At 55.2% G+C, this 16,081-nt stretch overlaps 1 protein-coding gene across 3 annotated transcripts; it reads left to right on the forward strand.

Annotated features, from left to right (window-relative positions):
- The first annotated feature begins 1,556 nt into the window (after positions 1–1,556).
- On the forward strand, positions 1,557–7,906 carry LOC111158002 (autophagy related 101). Of its 3 annotated transcripts, none has more exons than XM_022519775.1 (4): positions 1,557–1,673; positions 1,930–2,035; positions 4,798–5,132; positions 7,204–7,906. In XM_022519775.1, the coding sequence occupies exons 3-4, from the start codon at positions 4,881–4,883 to the stop codon at positions 7,606–7,608; spliced, it is 657 nt and encodes a 218-aa protein (XP_022375483.1). In that variant the 5' UTR covers positions 1,557–1,673; positions 1,930–2,035; positions 4,798–4,880; the 3' UTR covers positions 7,609–7,906. The 3 variants fall into 3 exon arrangements, with proteins under 3 accessions (XP_022375483.1, XP_022375484.1, XP_022375482.1); XM_022519776.1 differs by having other exon boundaries at positions 1,930–2,029; XM_022519774.1 differs by lacking the exons at positions 1,557–1,673; positions 1,930–2,035 and having other exon boundaries at positions 4,220–5,132.
- Positions 7,907–16,081: the final 8,175 nt, after the last annotated feature.

The following is a 16,081-nucleotide window of genomic DNA, read 5'->3' on the forward strand; positions in this document are numbered from 1 at the left end:
ATAAATAACTCATTAGGAAATAACTAAACAAATAAAATCTTAAAAAAAAAAAAACAAGAAAGAAAGAAAAGCTTGTGGGAGAGGGCAGTCCTAAAGGGTGTGCTGGAGCCTGCTGGTACCAGTGCTGGTGAGCCCATTGTACTACTGATGATCAAAATGTAATCCTTCATTCATTTTGGACTCTGCATTCAGGGATGTCCCATAGCTTCAAATCAGCCATTGTAGAAAACTAGCAGACGCTACTCATCAGAGCATCTTCCCACTAGAGAGGCGGCTTTGAGTGGGGTGTATTGGAGAATGGTAGTGCATGCAGAAACCAGAAAGAGAACTTCTGTAGAGGTATGGAATCCTGCATTTGAACCCCAGGCTTGCTACTTACTGGGTGACCTTGGGCAAGTTACTTAACCTCTCCCAGCCACAGTGTCTTTATCTGCCTTCTAGTATTGATCATGATGAAGCTTAAATTAACATACATAAAGCACTTAGAATCATGCTCTCTACATTTCACTCAATAAATATTATTATTTTGGGAGAGTGTGTTAGGAAAATGAGCATCTTAATCCTCAAGTAAACAACTCAGGCCAGTGAGTCTCAGTTGGTGCATCCCAGGCTCTGTGGGAATGAACAAAAAACGGACAGACCTCTGCCTATTCTAGACTCATGATCTACACGGAAAACCAAACATTCTCCTGGAAGTTACAGAGCACTAAAAATGCACTCATTCGTATAATACTTTACATTCCACAAAGATCTTTCATATGAACTATCTCTTGTGATCCTCACAACAGCACCCCATTTATAGAGGAGAAAATCAGAAAGAAGGAGTGACGTCAAGAGGCTCACACAGGGGGCAAGGGCAGAATTATGAGCTTTACAAGAGCTGTCACCAGATCGGTCATGGTCAAGCACCAAGTAGCGCTCCTGTATGAAGATAATACGGTAAGGTTAAGCTCCTTTCTCCAGCATCGTGGGGCCAGGGATTCTACTACGCACGCTGGACAAGCTAATTCAGCCATCCATCCAGTATCACGCAGCGCACCAGCCCGGGTTCATCTCCAGGCCACGTCTCCGGATGGCGTTCCCTTCATCTTGGGGGAATCGGTGTCCCGTCCAGGTCTCTGCGCCCGGAGTTGGGGAGCGGACCTGCGTCCCAGAGGCTGAGTCATCGCCGTTGACTCCTCTCCGTCTAAGGAGGCAGCACAGAGCCCATTGGCCTCTCCTTCCATCCCATCTCTATGGCGGAAGTGCGTGATTCCAGCCGAAACACAACAACACTCTCGGTGGTGGGCGGAATGGACTCGTCCAAACGAGGGAGATACTTTTTACTATCGAATCAAAAATATCCGAGAGGTGATCAAAACAAAAAGAAGCACGTTTTCACGGAGCAGTGTGTGGCCCTCTGTGACCGCTGGCGTGGCTGTAAGGTGCGGGGGGCGGCTGCGCTGATGTCGGGCCCGGCCGGGCGTGTTCGCACCCCCGCCGGAGACCCATGGAGCCGGTGGAACCTGCCCGGCTGGCGGGGGGCGGAGGCCCGGACTTCCGCCGCCGGCACCGCCTCCTGCCTCGGTGGTCAGGCGGCCCCGGGAGCGCGGTTTCCTTGTCCGTCGGGTCTGGGACGCAGGCTTGGGTTGGTGGGGGACCGTTTCGACTAACCGTCTGTCCCCTTCCTCTGTGTAAGCGCGGGCATTCCCCGGGCCGGCGGGAGGGACGGCGCGCCTAAACTCCCGAGTGCGGCCAGGCTGGGCGCGGGGAGGGTCCGCCCCCGCCCCCCGCGCACCTCCCGGGACCTCAGGAGGCAGATCCTTCCCTGGACTCCGGACTTCGGCGGGTTGCGGGTGGTGGCGGTGGGAGACACGGGACCCGGGTGGAAGGTCCTTCCTGGGGCCAGCCAGAGTGTCTTGACGCTGAGCTTTCTGTTTTGGCTTTTAGTCTCTTTGGGGCTCAGTCGCCGGCGCGGACGTCGAGGCGCATTTGCGCGCGAGGAGGAGCAAGGGCATGGTCCGAACCTGAAGGACCTGCGCTCAAACCTGTACGCGTAAGTGGGCATGGGGATGCCCTGGGCTCCAAGCTGGCGCTGTGCTCTGCAGACCTGGGCCTTGGGGCGTTGGGGGGGTGGGAATCAGAGATTTCATGAGATTTCAGAGAAAATTTCAGAGAAAATCAGAGATTTCATGATTTCAGAGAAATCATGAGATTTCCCAGGCTCTGCTCGAGAAGACTCCCCGCCCACAGGAGGCAGGGATGAGGGGAAGGGGACAGAAAGGTTCATCACAGACCAGATGTGGCTTGCTCTGGGAAGGAGGCTGGGGTTGGTCAGTACCGACTTCCTGAAGGAGTGCTACCAAGAACAGCTTTTTCCTAGGAAGAGCCTGGGCATGGGGCCAAAGAAAGAAGTGGCCTGGGTGAACGTTTGTGGGGGACCCCTGTGGGGGAAGTGGTGGAAGAAGGGGGAGTTGGGCCAGAGCTGGGAGCCTCTAGATGGGAAGCTGTTGAAGGGAATTATACTATAGAGAGCAGAAATGAGCGGCAGAGCTTGACTCCTCCTGATGTAGGAGAAACTGATCCAGCAACCTGTGGAAGGACCTGGAGGCTTCTGATCAGGGTGATTTGAGCAGTTACTTTGTACTAGGTTCCAGGCATGGAGTTTCCAGTAGGATCTAGTCCCTGCCGTCAAGGAACTGTCAGTCTGGGGGAGAGCCAAGACAGGATAATACCTGTGAAGGGATGACTGCTAGGTCAGGTAGACCCTCGCTGGTAGCCGAGTGAGAGGCAGAGCCAGCTTGATCTCTGAGCTGTCCACAGACTGCCCTGTGTTCACTGCTGAGCACTGCTGTTTAATGGGGAATGAGACAGACTGAAATACGCTTAGAGGAGAGCCGCCAGAGAAGATGTGATGTCCAGAAGATGTGACGTGTATGGGGACTGGGGACCTTTAACCTGTGGTAGGGGTGAGGGGTGATGGAAGAGTTGTCTCCAGATATCAGAAAGGCACATAAGTGGAAAAGGGAGACTTATTCTGTGTGGCTTCTGATATCCAAACTGTGACCAAGGGTTTGAAGCGCTAAGGGGCGGATTCCTTCTGGAGAAGGAATACCTGAGTAGAGCTGTCCAAAGACAGAATGGTTTGCTGTGAGATGTGGTAAGTTCTCCGTCAGGGCAGGTTTGTAAGCTGAATGCTCAGCAGGAAATGGGACTGTTCTTCTCCTTTGGGGCTCATATTCAGTTACTTACAAGGTCTGGTCCTCAGGTATGTTCTTTCTTTCGCACTCGGTCCACCAGTGCTGTATCATAGCCTGTGTCCTCTCTCAGCAACAGTGATACCCTTGTGAATGATAGTGGCTGGTCCTTACTGTTTACTACTCGCCAGATACTGCTTTAAGTGCTTTACAGATGCTAACTCATCCACTCCCTGGGATAGTCCTTTCAGGGTAGCTTTTATAGATCCCCTTTATATAGATTCAGGAAACTGAGGCACATAGGAGTTAAGTAGCTTGGCCAGGGTCACCCAGTGAGCAAGTGGTAGAGCTGGGGTTGCAGACCAGGCTGTCTGGCTTTAGAGTCACTGGTTTTATCCACTCTTCTACTGTAGAAGATTTTTATTTTATTTGATCATTTTATTTGATTTTTTTAATTAAAAATTTTTTTGATTTATTTGATTTTTTAATTTTTTATTTGATTTTTAAATTTATTTTATTTGATCATTTTATTTGATCTTCACAAGAATCCAAATTTACAGATAAAACACACTCAGAGAGGTTAAGTGATTTGCTTGCAATCACAGAACAAGATGTAGGAGAGCTGGGATTCGACCCAGGACTGTTGGATGTGAAAATCCCTACACTTTGCACTTTACTCCTCCATATTCCATTGTGCTGCCTCTGTAACTGTCCCTGTTGTTGTGGCCTCTAACTGGACTTCTTGTCCAGCCTTTTTGCTTTAAATCTGAAAGGTTTTACCCCAGAGTTTGTTGATGGCCCTGGTATGAGGGGAGATATGAGGTGTGTGTGTCTGTTAGTCAGGTGTCAGAGCTCAGTCTTCATTTTTTTCAAAAAAGATTTATTTATTTATTTGAGAGAACGGCAGTGCACAAGTGGTGGGGACGAACAGAGGGAGAGGGAGAATCAGGCTCCCCCCTGAGCAGAGAGCCTGATGTAGGACTCGATCCCAGGACTCTGAGATCATGACCTGAGCCGAAGGTGGAGGTCTAACCCACTGAGCCCCTCAGGCACCCTCCAGCCTTCATAGTTTTTATTGATTTCTCAGAGCAGTTTTTGGCCACAAGGTAGTTAAGGGCCATCCTTCACCTTTCATCTGGTTCACTTTCTGTTGCACAGATCTGATCTTGGCACCGTGACGTATTGGCTCTTCCCTGCCCTCAGCACAGGGTCCAAGTGCCTTAACCTGGCCATTCAAGGTCCTAGGCAGTCAGACTCCTACCTTCCTTTGCTTTTTACTCCCACCTCGTATCCTGGCCAGTCAGATAGCCTTCACCTGCGTCTCTCTCCTCCAGTCCTGTGGCCTCTCGGGGGCAGGGGCCGTGCGCGCCTTCAGTGGCTGGTGGTGGACAGGGGCGGTGAGCCTTTGTGGGACATGGCGCTCGACGCCGTCCTCAGGTCAAGTCCTGGCCGGTATTTGGACTGGTAACTTGGAAGCTCTCTCCCTTTCTGATCCTGAGAGCCTTCCTTGGCAGTATGTGCCGTCAGAATGCCAAGAAGGGCCATGGAGGCAGAGGCTGGTGGGGCCAGGAAGGCAGCAGACGGGTCACGTGTCTGTGCTCTGACCTGGCTGCTCTTGCAGGGTGGCCCCTGGCTGGGGTGAAGCCCCCCCGGCTCCTGTTTTCGTTCTTGTCCTGCCCGCGGGTGCGGGCTCCTGGCTGCAGGATGAACTGTCGCTCAGAGGTGCTGGAGGTGTCGGTGGAGGGGCGGCAGGTGGAGGAGGCCATGCTGGCCGTGCTGCACACGGTGCTCCTGCATCGAAGCACCGGCAAGTTCCACTACAAGAAGGAGGGCACCTACTCCATTGGCACCGTGGGCACCCAGGATGTGGACTGTGATTTCATCGACTTCACCTACGTTCGGGTCTCCTCAGAGGAGCTGGACCGTGCCCTGCGCAAGGTTGTCGGGGAATTCAAGGTAGGGGTGTGGCACGGCGGGTGGCAGGCGCACCACGAATGTCTCCCCCCCGCCCCACCCCGGCTTGCTCTTGGACGGGCCTTCCCTTCACGAGTGTTCCTGTTGGGTTCTTCCATGTTCTGAGACACAGATGTGTGTTCAGTGCTCCTTGCGGGGTGGAGGGCTCTGCACAGGGCAGGGGAAGGGGCTGGTGAGAACCCCCTGGGGAGGGAGAGCAGACAGCCCTTGTGTCGTGGACATTGGGTTCCCTCGGGTGCCCATTGCCCACCCCTCCTACCCTAGGCTGGACCTTTCCTCTGACTCTTCAGCTCTCCCTTCCTATGGACTCCTCTCGGCTTCCACCTGCCCTTTCATGAAATTCCTTTCCCTTGGGGAATTCCCCAAGAGGGAGGCTCGCTGGGCTCGGGTGCTCACCATCCAGCGGAACATCCCTTTGGGCAGTGTGGCTGAGGTTTGTACGTGCCTGTGTGGGCCTGGAGGAAGGTGGCAGGGACACACCAGGCTGCTGACATTGGTCACCTCGGGCAGTGGGAATGTGTATTCATTCAGGGCAGTAGTGTTTCACTGTTTCAGTGTGTGGCTATTTTGAATTTTCAAGTAAGGGGGAATTTTTTTTAAGGTGCCATCTCTGAGGTGAGAGGAGGAGGGCCGTCTCTCTGACTTCCATTCCACAAACATTTGGAGAGCCCCTACATGGTGCTGGGCGCCAGGTGCTCATGGCGGGACGTGGACCCTCCCCCAGGCCACAGTGTTCCCCCTCACTGCACTCTCTTGTCCCTCTGAGAGCAGACGGGGTAAGTTCTTTAGAGTTTCCCAGTCCGTCTTCAAGGGAGGCTGTGGTAGTCAGCCGTCCGTCCTAAGTCTGGCTATAGACGCCTGTGAGAAGCACGTAGCATATAATGGTTAAGAGCATGGATTCAGGGGCCAGGCTGTACCACCCAGCAGGTGTGTGACCTTGGGCAGGTGACGCCACTTCCCCGGCCTTCGGCTTCCCTGTATGTAAAACTGGAAGGATAATCGTACTTGCCTCAGAGGCATATGCACTATGAGGATTAAATGAGTCAAATGTGTCAAGTGCCTGAACCAGCCTGGCTTTACTGTGAGCTTTGTAGAGGTGTTAGCCATCATGACCTGTGACCTTGCTCTGTCCATAAAGGAGAGAATTATCCCTTGAAGGACAGTTCAGGACTTGAGGGAAGCACCCTTACTCTCCGAGTTGGTGTTAACTCAGAGGGAAGGGTGCTTCAGGCTCCCAGCTGCTCTAGGAGGACAAGTGTGGGGCCACCACACCCCCTGGAGGTAGGGGCTAGGCAGAATTCTTGGACGAGATGGTCTCATTTGCTTCTCAGAGAAGGGGGAGAAGCCAGCTCTGGTCTGTCCTTCCCCCTTCTATTTCTTGGTTTCCTTTTTCTTTTCTTTCTTTTTTTTTAAAGATTTTATTTATTATTTATTTGACAGAGAGAGATCACAAGTAGACAGAGAGGCAGGCAGAGAGAGAGAGGGAAGCAGGCTCCCCGTCGAGCAGAGAGCCCAATGCGGGACTCGATCCCAGGACCCTGAGATCATGACCCGAGCCGAAGGCAGTGGCCCAACCCACTGAGCCACCCAGGCGCCCTCCTTTTTCTTTTTTTTAAAGATTTTATTTATTTATTAGAGAAGCGGGGGGAGGGGCAGAGGGAGACACTGACTCCCCACTGAGCAGGGACCACCCCCCCCAACCCCCTGGCAAACCCCCTCCCCCTGAACTCAATCCCAAAGGCAGATGCTTACCCTACTGAGCCACCCAGTTGCCCCTCTTGATGTCCTTTTTTCTAGTTAAGGATCATTGGACTTTAGTCCCCTCTTCTGCTTTTCTTTAGAGACAGATCTTGTTGGTTTGCTAGGAACACTTGTGTTTAGGTGGCAGTTTGCTGTGTCACTTCACACGAATCCTTTGCCCCCTCTGCGTCTCATTCCCTACCTTCCCTGAAGGACTAGTAAAGCTAGGAGAGCCTAGTTCCCCGGGGCGTAGGAAGCAGGCACTCGCAGGGTGACTCGGCCTTCTCATCTGTTACCCTTCTTCCTTCCCCAGGACGCGCTGCGCAACTCTGGAGGTGATGGGCTGGGGCAGATGTCCCTAGAGTTCTACCAGAAGAAGAAGTCACGCTGGCCTTTCTCGGATGAGTGCATCCCCTGGGAAGTGTGGACAGTGAAGGTGCATGTGGTCGCCCTGGCCACAGAGCAGGAGCGGCAGATCTGCCGGGAGAAGGTGGGCGAGAAGCTCTGCGAGAAGGTCATCAACATTGTGGAGGTCATGAACCGGCATGAGTACCTGCCCAAGATGCCCACGCAGTCGGAGGTGGACAACGTGTTTGACACGGGCTTGCGGGATGTGCAGCCTTACCTATACAAGATCTCCTTCCAGATCACTGATGCCCTGGGCACCTCGGTCACCACCACCATGCGCAGGCTCATCAAAGACACCCTTGCCCTCTAGGCCTTACTGGAGCCACGGGCTCTCCTGGATGGCTTGCAGACCTTGGCTTCCAGGGATCGTACAGTGGGGCCTTTGGGGTTCTAGAGCCTGCTCAGGCTCCTTGGTGAGACTTGGAATGGCCACCCCTGGCTTCCTTGTTTTGTGGTTGCCAGTCCTTGGTCATCCCCTTTAACCTTTGCTCATGGTCAAGTCTGGCCTTCACTGTCTCTCTGCACCCCTGTGGGGGTCCCCCTTCCTCAAATGTATGGAAGAGCCATCTCTGGGATGGTGAATAAAATTGAGAATGTGTTTGGGTTGAGCCATCTCTCCCTGGGCCTGTGTCCTGCCCTGAAATGTCACCACTCTCTGACCTGTGCAGATGCAGGTGTGCGTTGAGGGCATTATTCCCACACGAAGGGAACGGGCCGGGGGATAGATTAAAACTGACCAGTTGGTACTTTGTTGTGGGTTCACATAAGCAGGTGTTCACCACCCAGTTGTCACTGTGGTCAGTCCTGTGAATGATGACACAGAGGAGGAGCTGTTGCTTTCGGATATGACTGCTGTTCCTTCTCCCTGAGGAAGCTGTGATATCCTGGCTTTTATATTACCTGGACTGGCTTCACGATGATTCTCAAAGAGTATCCTCTGTGTCTTCACAGTGCACATACAGGTCCCCACGTGTACCAGAAAGCTCATTTAGTTGGGGGTTTCCTTCTCTGGAGAGAGACTGGCCAACTTGAGATAGGTGTCTGATGACGCTTCTTCGAGACTGGGCCGCGCCCTGCCGGTTGTTAGGACACTGCTTTGTTAACACACTCATTTCTACAACAGGATGCTCAAACTGTGAACTCCTTGTATACTTCTTACGGACTTATTCCCTCTTTTGTAATACTTCTGGGTTATACGTGGGCAGTTGTACCAGGCTAAATGGAGTGCGGGGTGGTGCGGTCTTGCGCGAGGTCCTGGAGCAGGTAGGTGGCCAGCGTGGCCAGGAAGTGTTGGCACGTTTCTCCCATTCCAGGCACCTTGGCCCTGTGGTAGTGAAGTGTTGCCCTTGATCTCTGGGGCATTGGGAGAACTCAGGAGGTTCTCAAGGCTTGGGAGAAGGGGAAGGCCATTTCCTAGCAGGTCCTTAATGGTGTCTAATCCCTACCTGGCCTGCTGGAGTCTGGGGATCTTTTCTTCCTAGCCGGCCATCAGCTAATCCTTTCTGAGTGGCTGGTTGGCTGACAGAGTTGTTTGCTGGCCGTGACTTAGTTTTTTTTAAAAAGAGAGCTCAAGGTTGCTGTCTTTCGGGAGATCTGAGCAATAGGGTCTTCCCTCCATCCCAGCTTTTTGAGACTTTCTCCTTTACTCAGCCGGTCTCTGCTCCATGCCCAAGCCCAGGTTGGCCATGGGACACCCCGCTGGCACTGAGCTCCCCTTGGGGGGATAGGACAGTAACCTTTCCATTCTTTTCTGGCATTATAATTTCCCAGAGGTAGGGGACTGATGTACTCAGGGGTCAGAAGAGGAGCCCTGGTGACTCAACTTCGCTTGCTCATCAGTAGGTAACTTGACCTCTGGGGCCTGAGCAAAGGAATGAGGGTAGGACTTGAGGTTCTACCCTGCAGCACTCTCCTTGCTATGGGCCCAAGGAGGCACTGGCCTGCTTGTCCAACTCCAAGAGGTTCCCAGAAGGGATGATGGAGGAGTAAGCATCTGTGCCCCTCAGGTCTTGGAGGCGCTCATTTGCCTCCTGTTCTAATGGGCACCTGGGCCACCTGCAGTATTGAACTTTGGCTCAGGGACAGCCCAGGAACGCTTGCTAGTCTTGTACCCTGTTTAGTGGGGCAGCACCCCACCATCAGCACCTGGGGTGGGGTCTGGAAGATTTTTTCAGTTCGAAGGGAGGTGCTGTCTCTTGAGTTCCTTTGCCATGGGAGAAGGAAAGCCTTGGGGACCCGACTCTGGATTTGACTGGATGGGTGTATGGGCTGTGAGACAGGAAGAAATACCCCGGGGCCGGAGGAGCTCTGCGCGCAGGGTGGGAGCGAACGGAGCTTGGGATCCGCCTCTCGGGCACCTCCCCCATGCAGCCCAGGCCCGCCCGCCTGTTCTCCCGCTCGTGCTCCCGCACCTCTGGGCAGCTGGCGGCGCCACAGCATGAACAGCTCCCAAGCGGGCGCTTCGCCCCCCGCCACCTGGCTGAGCTCTTGCTGCAACGAGTCTGGGGAGCCGCTGGAGCCCCCCCGAGGGGCCGCGCGTCGTGCAGGCGGCGGTGCTGGGAGTGCTGTCGCTGCTTGTGCTCTGCGGGGTCCTGTTCCTGGGCGGTGGCCTCCTCCTCCGCGCCCAGGGCCTGATGGCGATGCTGGTCCGCGAGCGGCGCGCGTCCCGCGAGGCCGAGCCCAGCAGTGCCAGCGGAGGCGAGGACGACTCCTAGGCGCCCGTGCGCTCCAGGGTCGCGGGCCTCCAGGCGGCCCAGGACTGGGCACCCGACGGCGGCTGCGGAGCGGGGGGCACCACGTCCTTCCCTCGAGGCTGGCGCCCGCTCAGGTGAGAGCGGTGGGGGACAGCTCTTCAGCGACTCGGGTTGGGCTCTGCATGTCCACCGGGTGGGCCCTGTGGCTACCCTGGGTGTGCCGGGACCTGAGGGAAGAGGCTGCCACCCTCTGTGTCTCTCCCGCAGCAGTGTCCCATCCGTGTCCTTTTTTTTTTTTTTTAGAACGATGGTCACCAAGTGTGAGGATCACCAGGTGTGAGGGGGAGGCAGGGCGGATGGGAGAACGGCTCTGGAGGGGCCGCAGTGTGCTTTGGAGCCCCTCCCTGCATGTATCCAGCCTCCGCTTTGCCCCAGCACTACTTGGAGCTAAGGCCCAGCTCCAGCCCCCGCCACTGGGGGGCTAAAGGAGACACACTGCCCCAGAAACAGTGACGATCCAGACCTTTGGCTCCTGCTTCCGCCTCCTCTCCTTCCTGAAGTCTTGTCACTAGACGGGGATCTAAGATTCCTCTCTGTGGCCTCCCTTTGGAGGCAGAGATGGGAGTCTGGGTCCTGTTTTATGGCAGAACCAGGGGCCTGGATGACTCTAGGGGATGGGGAGGTGAGGTGGGGTCTCCCCTCCCCCAGACCCTGTTCTGGTGTGTGTGTGGGGGGCCAGGTGTGGCCCAGAGCTTTGCCTCGTGAGTGGGGAAGGTGGTGAGGTTCCTGACAGCCGGGGGCCTCATGAGCGCACTGCTGGAGGAAGCTGGGGCTGAGGATTCCCAGCTGTGGGGGCTCTGGCTCTCCTGTCTCTGGCTCTCCAAGGACAAGAACCATCTGGAGGGAAGGGCCTGGGTGGCCTCAAGACAAGGTAACTCCAGGCCAAGGCCATCTTGGGTGGAGCCATGGGCGGGGAAGCCTTCCCTGTCTCTCTCCTCTGCTTGGTGATACACCTCTGGGCTCCTGGGAGGTTTCTGTGGGGCTCTTCTTTGGGGGTTCCTCTGACCTGTTGCTTGCCAAGTGCAGAGGCAGAGTCCTAGCTTCTGCCTGAGAAGGAAGTTGGGGCACATCAAGGGAGGCTGGTGAGGGGAGGGTGATGGTGTGGGCGGGCCGCGGCTGAGCATTTGAGAAGCTGACAACGTGTGATCACTGCATGGAGCAGCCCAGGATTTAGCGCTAATCCTGGGTAGTTGTGCCACACTGGCCTTGCTGAGCTGTGGACTCCTCACTTCAGGGACACCGCTGCCACCCCTGGGAGAGAGGGCTGGCCAGGGCAGTGAGGGCTGTGTGCGTGTGACTGGCCCTGGCATCAGGGCAGCGGGCTGGAGCTGGGGGACCCGGGCCACCTCCCTTTGCAGCATGCCAGATGAGGGGTGAGAATGCTTTTTGTTGTATCCAGGTCCCTTTGCCCCCTTGCCTGATAACATTCTGCTGTTTTTCGACCCTTCCTCACCCTGTGCTCTTCTGCAACCCGGGATAGAGGAATTTCCATATCCACTCCGAACACTTCATTTTGCAAATGGGGACACTCAGAGACAAGAAAGTGACAGGGTCCAGTGAATGACAGAGCGGGAACTGAAGCCTGAGGCTCCTGATTCTGAGCTCAGGGTGGGGGCGTCCCTGTGCGAGGAGGTTCCTCCTCCAGTTATTCCTCTTGCTCTGTCCCTGATTTCCCACCATTCTTGGAGATGCTGATGCAAAACATGACCTCTCTCTGAAAGAATGAACCTTCACACACACTCCCTTATTTGGCCTATGGTATCTGGGACCAGAACTCCAAACCCCCAGGTTACTGCCTCCCTCCTGACCCTTCTTCCCCAGCGGCCTTGTTAGATAGCCTTCTGTTGCTGGGCACAGCCTTCCAGCTGCTGGCAGCTGTCTCCCAGCCAGCTGGGCTCAGCTTTCTGGCCTGAGCCTGAGGGTGGGCGTGAGCTCAGAGGGTCAGCAGGAGTGTGCCTCTGCAGAAGACACTCCAAGGGGAGGGGGCAGATGGAGCAGAGGTGAGGGTGATGACTTCTGGACTGGCATTTGGATTCAAGTCTGGTTGGTGGAGGGGTATAGAGAGATCTGGCAGAGGGAAGGGCGGCGCCCCTAGCGTCCTGTGTCTGCTGGAGTGGGGGGACCGAGGGGGTAGGCAAAGGCTTTCTTTATTCAACTTCCTGCCTTTGCTGTCCCTTCAGCTCAGTGCTTGGAGAGTGGCCTGTGCCAGGGACCTCGATGTTCTTGGGGGAAGATACTGGGATCTTTACTATGGAACTCTGACCCTGGCCAAGGCTGTCAGATTGAGTGGGGAGGAAGAAGATTTAGAAAGTTGGGGAATGAGTGCTGCTGTCTTCCCAACTCTCAGACTGTGGCTTGGAGCGACAGGTGGGGCAGTGGGTGTGGTCTGAGTGGCAGGAGTAAGGCTAGGGCGTCTGGACCCCCAGCAGACTGGCTCCATTATCTCGCACTATCGCTGAGGGAGAGGCTGGGGCCTCAAATGGGTGATTTTGCCTTAACTTTCCTGTGGCTCGTGAGTTTCACCGTGAGCTGGAAAGGGCTGTGGGGGGCTGATCCAGTTCATTCCTCAGCAAAGATGGGGGGGTGTGTCTCTGTTACAGGTTCTTGAGCCTCATGTGGTGTATCTCCCAGAGCTCTGCCGCCCTCCTACAGCACCGGGGGACCTGCTGCCTTTGATCCTTGAGCGGTGCAGACAAGACCAGGAGAAAGCTGGCTTGTGGTGAGGCATCTACCCGCGATCCTTGCGCTCAGCCCCGCCTCTCCTTTGCTCCGTTCACCTCCTGCCGCACCGGCACCCGTGGACATGGGGCTGGGGGGTCAGCACTCTAGGGATGAGTGAGCGCCCTGAGCCGCCACTGCGTGTCCGGGGCGCTGGAGTGGACAAACGCCCTTGGATGCTCAGTGCAGCTGATGCTGGCTACGCCCCTGACTGGCCGGCCTCCGACAATACGTGTGCCGCCCCTTTCCCATATCTGATACCGGGCTGCTGTGGTCCAACAGGCCAGTGACCTGTCCCTGCTGAGGGCCGTGGGTCAGTGTCGTCCATTTGGAGATCTTGGCGCCCCAGCAATGCCCTATCACTTTGCGTGGCTTGTTATTAAATACGCTGGTAATGCAAGTGTCCTATTTACAGTCTATGTTTCAGCTCTAGACTCTTGCCATTGGTGGTATCCTGCTCCCACCCTCCCTCCAGTTTGAACTGTTTCTAGCTGATCCTGAAAGAGCATCACCGGCCATGGCCCCTCTGCCCTAGCCTCTCTTCAGTGGTGGCTACTCCCCTTCGACACCCAGAGCCAAATCCTTCCTAAGGAGGGTAGGGAAGTGGGGGCCCACAGTAACGCTCATGTCGGCACTTGGCTGCCCCCCCCAGTGGCCAATGTGGGCCAGAGCACCACTTCCTTCAACTGGTGTTCTGGGGTCTAATCCTAGCCTAGCCTTAACCAGAGGTGCTTTGAAATGAGAGCGGATTTTGTGAGTGTGTGCCCTGAATTCTAGATGGTAAACCATCCCGAGCCTCCGTCTCTTCATCTATAAAATGGGGGCAGCAGTGTCCTTATGAGGATCAAACAGGTCATATGCTTGTCCATAGATAAAAAGATTTTCTACACTGTAATTGCCATGTGATGCTATTTTTCTCCCCCTGAACCCGACCATCCCGAGGAGAGGTTAGAACCACCCACCCTGTTCCTGGGAACCCTTCACTTATTCATCTTCTCCATGGGTATTGACCAAGTGACTGCTCTGTGCCAGGCAGGTGCTGGGGCCTGGTGGGGAGGAGGTGAACGCCACAGAGCCCTTGCCCTCGAGGAGCTCACAGTCCAGGAAAGAGCGCTGCTCACAGAACTGAGGTTAACATAGACCATCAGTCATGCCCAGCATCAGCAGAGCTAAGAGCAGAGAGTGTCGTAGAGAAGGTGGTGTACTGAAAGGGCACTCACAGGGCTGGCGGTGGGGGTGGGAAGGACATTCTGGACAAAGGTGCGGGGGGTGTGAGGCTGGGGGTGCCTACAAGCAGGGTATGGAGGGAGATGAGACCAGAGGGGTGGCGGTTGGAGAGGAGTGGCATTTACCCTGGGGTAGGGAGGTATCTAGAAGGTTTCAAGCTATAAAGTGACATGGTAAGATCTAGATCTTAGGGGACTGGGAGGGAAGTTGGTAGGTGGGAGCAGGCTGGACAGCAGGGAGGCTGTGATCAAAACCCGGCAAAGTCAGGGCACCTGAGTGGCTCAGTAGGTTAAGGGTCGGCCTTCAGCTTGGGTCATGATCCTAGGGTCCTGAGAGCAAGCCCTGTGTCAGGCTCCCTGCTCACGGGGTGTCTCCTTCTTCCTCTTCCTCTGCTGCTTCCCCTGCTTGTACTCTTTGTCAATAAAGAAATGAAATCCAAAAAACAAAAAAACCCCAGAACCCCCAAGCCAGCAAAGTCACAGTGGCCTGGACGAGGGTGGAAAGTTAGGGGACAGATCCAAGTGATATTCAGGGTTCAGACTTTGATCACGAGTTGGATGTGAGGGATAAGGGAGAAGGAGGAGGGGAGGATCTAGCTCCTGCTCCTGCTCTGGATTACTGAGGGGGTGGAGATGCCTGCCACCTACTGAGGGGATGTATCAGTTAGGACTTTTTGGGTCAGAATTTACCGGAAACCCAAAGGATATTTGACTTGGGCAGAAGGAATTGATTGGCCCATGTAACTGGAAAGCCTAGGGGTAGCTCTGGCCTCAGGCCTGCTGTGACTCTGGTCTCAGACGATAAGAGCAGCGGCCTTAGTGACTCTTTCCTCTGGGGCTTGGTCTGCTCACTGCTGTCAGCCTCTGGCCGGGGGTCCAATAGTCAGAGCAGGGACTTGGTTGGATATGTACTCCGGCCCCACATTCGCTAGCAGTGTGAGCTCTGTAACATGCTTCATCCCTCAGTGGCTTGAGTCCCTCCTCTTTAGAGTGGCGAAGGCAGGGCCTAGCTTTGCCTTGTTTTGTTAGAATGGCTGAGATTCACACATGAGGGGGCCCGGCACAGAGCAAATGCGCAGTAAGTGTGCTCATTATTAGTCTCAGCCTCCGTGTGAGGCCAGATGCTGGCCTCATGGCCTCTCAGGTTCAAATCTGTCAGGAAAGAGAGGGGTCATCCTCAGGTCAGTTAGCCCAAACCCCTGCAGCAGCTGAAAGACTTGGCCTCTTTGACTCTGTAGTCACCCTGGAGTACTATGCTCTCGAGGATAGAATGTTCTAGGCCTCAGTCACATGCTTGACTCACAGTGTGTGTGTTGAGGGGGGGATTGTCAAGACATCCCAAACTACAGGATCCAAAGAAAGGGGATGTCTCTTCACCAAATCTAGGCCTGGTTCAGTCCTGGGCCAAACAGAGCCGGGGTGGCCATAAACCAGCTCAAGGCTGCTTCAGGTAGGGGCCACAGGCAGCGAGGACGGCCAGCGAGTCCAGGTCTGGTGTGTGGAATTTGAAGGGGCACTGTCGGGTGGACAATTAGTGTATGAGGCTGGGGGTCTGCAGAGAGCATTCTGGATCCTGATGTTGCTAGAACCAGAACACAGAGCTGTGGGAAATGGTTAGGTTCGGTGGGGTGGTCGGGGCAAGATGGGAGGAGCCTGAGCTTGCCACCTGCAGGACACCACTTAAAGGCAAGGCAGAAGAGGGGCTGGCGAGGAAACAGAAGGACAAGAATCCAGGGGGGTGGGTGGGGAGCTGGGGAATGGGCTATCTTGGCAGCCAGAGAAGAAAAAATTTGGGAACCGAGTGGCCAGGATTGCCCGTGCCCCAGCAGTCGTGGTGTGCTGGGAGGAGCTCTTGCCAGGAACAAGTGGGGAAGGCTTCTCCCTAGGCCACACAGCCAACTTGAGCTACCCCGCCACTACCCTCTGCCTCAGAAGAAAGGAGCCCCCATTCAGAAGAAAGTGGGAACATGGTTCCCTCTGGGCCAGGGAACCCACTGTCGGGAGGGGATTGGTTTATTTTATTTTTTTATAGCACCCTTCCTTGTACTATGCGAATGCTTGCGCCACCCGGATGTCCTGCCTAGGC

This window comes from Enhydra lutris, unplaced genomic scaffold (assembly GCF_002288905.1).
Source record: "Enhydra lutris kenyoni isolate GAN:26980312 unplaced genomic scaffold, ASM228890v2 scaffoldscaffold56, whole genome shotgun sequence".
Lineage (NCBI taxonomy): Eukaryota > Metazoa > Chordata > Mammalia > Carnivora > Mustelidae > Enhydra > Enhydra lutris.

Excerpts from the sequence above, each read along its gene's own strand:
- LOC111158002 (XM_022519774.1), top strand. The coding sequence starts at position 4,692 with ATGTGCCGTCAGAATGCCAAGAAGGGCCATGGAGGCAGAGGCTGGTGG. Across the intron at positions 5,133-7,203 it reads AGGTTGTCGGGGAATTCAAG|GACGCGCTGCGCAACTCTGG; the intron begins GTAGGGGTGTGG and ends TTCCTTCCCCAG.